Source organism: Melanotaenia boesemani, chromosome 1 (genome assembly GCF_017639745.1).
Source record: "Melanotaenia boesemani isolate fMelBoe1 chromosome 1, fMelBoe1.pri, whole genome shotgun sequence".
In the NCBI taxonomy this organism is placed as follows: domain Eukaryota; kingdom Metazoa; phylum Chordata; class Actinopteri; order Atheriniformes; family Melanotaeniidae; genus Melanotaenia; species Melanotaenia boesemani.
This window is the reverse complement of record NC_055682.1, coordinates 33,615,060-33,621,059: the sequence shown is the minus strand read 5'-3', so window position 1 is coordinate 33,621,059 and position 6,000 is coordinate 33,615,060. Positions and strand designations below refer to the sequence as shown.

Sequence of the window (6,000 nt, the reverse complement as noted above, 5' to 3'; positions counted from 1 at the left end):
CAAATAATATAATAATATAGGCTTATCGTAAAGTGTGTACAAATATAGAATGTTACTAGTGATGAGGAAGAGACTGATCACCATGGTAACGATTCCCCTATGGTGGCTAAACTGCAGTAAGAGCGACGCCCTCCTCTTTCTCAGACTGTAGGCGGAGCAAAAGTTGGAGTGATTCATCTTTTGAAGTAGAGACGATCTCTGCGCACGGCGCCGTGTTTACAGCGATCACAGCAGACTGCAGACTGACCGAGAGAGACTGTGTATGTACCTGTGCATTAATCTGTTCAACTACGCTACCAGTTCAGCTATCTATCGACGGAGAGCATTGGGTAGCCAAAGTACTTGACCTGAGCCGGAGCAAATAGGTCAAATATTACATTTTCCGTCAGCATGAAGGTGAATTACGGCTACCACAACAACGCGGTGTGTGTGCGTGCATGATGACCGGCTGAGGAGGAGGAGGAGAAGGAGGCTGCGGTCTGAAACCAGATTTTATCCTGGAAATTTCGAAGCAGACGTGGTGTCTTCAACATAACTGGGCTGTGTTTGAATGTAATATGTTACAGTGTGACCCGGTTCATCTCTTTCCATACCTATTTTAATTGAGGTCTGACCCGTTATTTTTTGCATTCTGAGGACCCTCTATCAGCGGGACGTTGAAGATTTTTTCCTCCAGATATGGAGTGTGAAGATGTGGATTACAGAGGAATCCCCGCCGCTAGTTTAGCCGTAATGGTCTTATCATACACGTCAATCCGGCGTGGTCTGTGGCAGGGATAAAGAGAACTATGAGTTCACGCCGTCTGGCCAGGGGGATAAATCGGTGAAATTTTTTTGGGAGCACGACTGGATTCCCATTAGGAACGTGAGAGGGCTACTCCGCTAGCCTGTTAGTTGTAGCTATTAGCTCCATTAGCCGGCTAACAGCTAAAAGGTGCTGGCTGGAGATTAAAAGGCGTTTTAACTATTCTGACCAGGTTTTCCCACGTTTACGCCTCCGAAGCCTATTTATTTACTGGATTTTGGCGGGATTTACATTCACAGGAATGCGGTGTCGAATGGAAAGGAGCCCCTTGACCTTGTTTTGGGGTCTGATGCTGGGTCTGTCGTTCTGCCTCCGGCCCGCCACCGCAGAGAGTAAGTAATGCTACTCACACTACCACACACTGGAAAACCATGTTTTTCTATGCTCCAGCATCACTTGAATATAGGAGCTATGGGTCGTTTTTAATACAATAGACACCACGATTTATTGTCCATATTATATGAATTATAAACCCTTATGGAGCAAGACACAAAAGGTTTTCTTAGCACTTAAACCACATTCTTGCATTAATGATTTAAAACTGATACAAAGGGAAAGGTAGTTGATGAGGATGGGGGCACAAAATATGGCACGTCACTGTGCAGCTGTGAAATGACAGAATATTTGAAAAATAACCAAATATAATTTGTTTTAGCTCCAAAATTCAGCTTGATGTTGGTAAACTTTGTTTTAATGATGGCAGAAAATGTAGTTGTAATAAGGATATCAAACACGCCATGATCATGAGTCAGATTAATTACGTTTTTAAATACATTACTGTGATTCATGCAACAGAGAAAGTCAGTCTGACACACACACACACACACACAGCGGGTTGTCAGTTCTGAGTCACAATGTGGTGAATCATAATCAACAACAAAGTAGAAAGTATCTTTATCTCAAGGAATGAAATCTAAGCTAAGAAATTGGTTTGCCAATTACCATCTGTACTTTTCTTAGAGTCCTGACACTTGTTCTCAATTGCTAAACAAACCTAGGGATAAGTTGACCTTGGAAGTATCTTCATGAATACCAGGCTGATGCTTCTGTGCTGATGGAGCATAGCAACATCCTTTCATCGGGGGAAATAATTTAATCTAAAAGCGCTGGAATAATGAATAATTCTCTGATATTTTAGGTGAAACAGGGCACATTCCTCTAACATTTTTAACAAACATTGAGAAGCAACAGTTATATCCACACAGAGGAAAAAAGAGAATTTCCTAGAGACTGAAATGACACAAGTCCTCACAGCTTACCATGTAACCCTTCAGATTTGATTAATGTAAAGCTCCTCTGTTTACACAAACGTTTGTTTTATGTGTTGCCACCTGAAAATTTTCCAGCGAAACCATAAACTAGGCTTCCTGATTCATCCCATTCATTATGACAAGTTGGGGAGGGGTGGTTTACGGGGTTGAACCAGGGTCTGGGTTTTAAAATAGAACAAGCCAAAGTACATTCACAAGAAAACAGACTAAGTTCTGTTGATTGGAAAGAGTGAGGAGCTTGTGAACTGTGCGTTATGGGGTTTACTTTTAGCCCCGGTGGTCACAGGACAAACCTGCGAGCAGCAGTGAGGTTCTTCCATTGAAATCCTGCATTTATTCTAACTCCAGTGTGGAGCTGCTTAAATATTCCTTATGTGGCCAAACTCTGAGCATTGCTGCTGGTTTACTGTATCAGCTGGGACTTAAGGGGAGCTGGCAGGTTTAGGTTAACCAGATTCATCTTTACTGCTTTTCATGTCACCCAAACAAGTCTTCTCTGTCAAGAATGATCTTTTGCTAAAGCTCTCTGGTGTATTTCTTGTCACCTTTGCTCTCATGTGGAAAAGTATTTATGAATATGTTTGCCCCCTCGGGCACTCTGTCACGAACAGGATGGAAATGAGGAGTAAACAGACTTGCTGCAGTCTAGTGGCAGTGGATGAAGCACCAGCTTAGAGGGCATATCGCTGCCTATTTCCTGTCTCATGGAGCTTCTAGTAGATTTTGTGTGATTGACTGTAGACAGTCCGCTTACTGTAGACGGCTTCAAAAAGGTTATCAAAAGTAAATATGTGATCTGGAGGCTCTTCAAAGCAACACAGATAGGCTTGTGTACTCAGCTGTTTAAAATCTGTCTGTGGAAGGAGAGGGAGGGGGAGTTAATAAGCTGCTACACCTGCCATTTGTATTTTCACTTAGCTGGTGCAAAGATGTGCATTTTGATTGGAGACTATTGTTTGGGATTTTCACAAGCATGATCGGGTGCAGTTCCCGTGAAAGGTGGCCATGCTGGTGGTGCAGAGAGGCCACAGAGGGTGAAGCAATGAGGCTGTGGTGATGTAACGTCACCAGGCACTGTGTCTTTTTACAGAGAGTGTATTAACAGGTATGCAGCTTGCTGAGGGCTGCTGACAGTGTGCGCTGACAAGTAGATTATAGAGGAAGACATAACCACCATACCAGCACTCCTTTTGCCTTAAATCACCCCAAAGGCCCTGTTTAGAAATGGCTGAAACTCAGTTTTGGTTGCTCATAACAACACTCATTTTCTTTACTGTCTTTTTTTAAAAAATATATCTGAGCACTGAATGATGACAAACACAAAAATTTAATTTGAATTTTATATGGATCTCCTAGAGATGGACTGTTAGTCTTTCTTTCTTTCTTTCTTTCTTTCTTTCTTTCTTTCTTTCTTTCTTTCTTTCTTTCTTTCTTTCTTTCTTTCTTTCTTTCTTTCTTTCTTTCTTTCTCTTTAACACAACATTAGCTCAGTAGACATTTTCTTATTAAATATTGGGGTAAAAGTCATCCTTGGTGTGAACAGATTTATATTTATATATATATATATATATATATATATATATATATATATATATATATATATATATATATATATATATATATATATATATATATATTTGGGCTGCTCGATTATAGGAAAAATGATAATCACGATTATTTTGATTGAAATTGAGATCTCATTATTTAACACAATTAAAGGAAAAGAGAGAGTGCTTCTCTGTGGTAATACAGACTAGTTTCTTTCCACCAGCAGCTATGTTCTGCCCGGTGGGATCTGGAAAAAATTATTTCGTTTTCATGGTAAAATCCGCGTCAATAAAAAAATGGTCCAAAAATCCTTAGATTTCCCATTTTTAAACCAGTTTACAAGCGTTTCTGAGCTTCGGATAATGTCTGGACTATCATGTCAGGGTATTGTACAGAGTTGTTTGTTTGGGTTTATTATTGGAGACTTATTCTTAGCGATGGAAATTCCACATATTGTTGGAGCATGCTGGAGGCCAGAAACAAGTAAAAAACGAAACGTACATATTCAGCACAATGAAGATAATAAAATATGTAGTGCTGACTGTTTTTACACGAAATGTGTGTCCACACAAAACCTTTGAAAATGCTCTAAATATTAGTTCCAGGTCTGTAGGTGGCGCTGTAATGCTGCCACAGAAATATGTTAAAAACAGAAAATAAGACATAGAGCATGCTAACAAACCTGTCCAATGTAAACAAACATATGAAGAAGATGGTGGCGGAGAATGGCGCTGAAAAGATTTTTTTTTACAAATTTTGATGTGAAAGCCACATCACGCCCAGTAGCTTCTGCAACATTAATGCAACACTGTCAACCAGGGTTCCTCAGTCCTGGTCCTCGAAGGCTGGTGTTCTTCAAGTCTTTTTTTTTTGAGGAGCCCTGCTGTAATCCATTGTTGTAGCTGTTGTCAGGGTTTGTTCAGGCGGGTTAAAGGAGAGGCTATGCTGTCATTGGTTCAGAAAAGATGCGCATGGGTTGTAAACATGAAAATTAAATCATGGCGTTTTCAGATTTGTTCACTTAGGGATGAAAAATCATCCAAAATATATATATAAAAAAAAAATGTGGCGATCATCTACATGTGTGACCTAAATGGACTTATTCAAAATATTGATGAAAGAATGGAAAGATTCCTTGGGACAGCTTGTGGTCTGCCCATACTACCTGACGTTATCTGGAGTTTATATCTGGGACCTGGCAGGGTAAAGTCTGGTCAGTCTAAAGGGAACATTTACAGAAACAACATTTTTTTTTACAGCTACAGTGCTTGTTTGAAAACAGTTGAGAAGATTCAAAGGCTGTAAAGTAGTACAACAAAGAAATGCTGATTTTCTTAAGGCAAGTTCACACTACAAGATTTTCAAATTTTGTATAGCAGCATGCTTCTATTGTGATTTTGAAACTAGTAGAGTGCAGTTGGAGTGTTTATTTAGGCTTAGGAAGGTTCTCAACTAAATAAAATTACCTGGAAATTTCCAAGTGGCTGCTATGAAAAGAACAGTTTTTTTATTTTCTCCAAAACATTCCAGTTTAATAAGTATTAACTAATATTACCACTTTTTCTTTAACGCCACTTGGACAAAAACAGCAGAGACAAAAGGAGCATTTCGAAGATGTAAGAAACAAACAAAACATGCAAACATGAGCTTATACCAATGATTATTTCAGTAAAGTTAAAGGAAAAGAGCTTTTAGAAAGACTGTAGACGGCCAGTTCAGCCGCGCCCATGATGGATTAAAACTTAAGAATATGGATGATGTATGATGTGGGGGATTTAACTCCCAACTCATATGTTGATCTCTTATAAAACAGAAGACAAGTTTCTCCTTTGCTGGCAGTGTTGCTTTATGAAACAAGTAGCACCGTATGATTCAGTATGTTTTGTTCACCTGACTGTTTCTTTCCATCTTGTCTCTTTTTGGAGTCTGTCAAATAGTATCAAAGTGTTAAAGCATTATGGTTGGAATTGCCAATATTTTACCAAGCTCTACTTTGGTTGCCAAGTAGACAGTAGTTTATCATTCTGTCCTTATTTGCTCTCTACTTATTTTCCTTTTCCATCTTTTTTTCTTGTACCCTAACCCATTCATTGTGCTCCCATTCTCACTGGCTGTGTCTCCTTGTTCACCAACTACCCCAGAATACATTGAGACATGTCCAAAGGCTCAAAATTAATGTTTTTAAATTAATCACATTAGGGCATGCATGATTTAAAAAAAAAATGTGAATCACGATTTTTTTTTTGTGCTTAGATTTGAGATCTCGATTCTCTGGCACGATTTTTTTCACAAAATGTTTGTTGCACTGAACTTAAAAAAAAAACAAAAACAAGTTGAGGGCCGGAGTGGTTCAATATTTATTAAAAACCTTTTTAT

At 39.0% G+C, this 6,000-nt stretch overlaps 1 protein-coding gene across 1 annotated transcript in view; it reads left to right on the top strand.

Annotated features, from left to right (window-relative positions):
* The first annotated feature begins 207 nt into the window (after positions 1-207).
* igf1rb (insulin-like growth factor 1b receptor) overlaps positions 208-6,000 on the top strand; it is a 54,977-nt gene continuing 49,184 nt past the window's right edge. Inside the window, exon 1 of the mRNA XM_041986416.1 lies at positions 208-1,137. Within this exon, the coding sequence (XP_041842350.1) occupies positions 1,047-1,137 (91 nt within the window). The 5' untranslated portion in view covers positions 208-1,046. The remainder of the gene's footprint in view (positions 1,138-6,000) is intronic.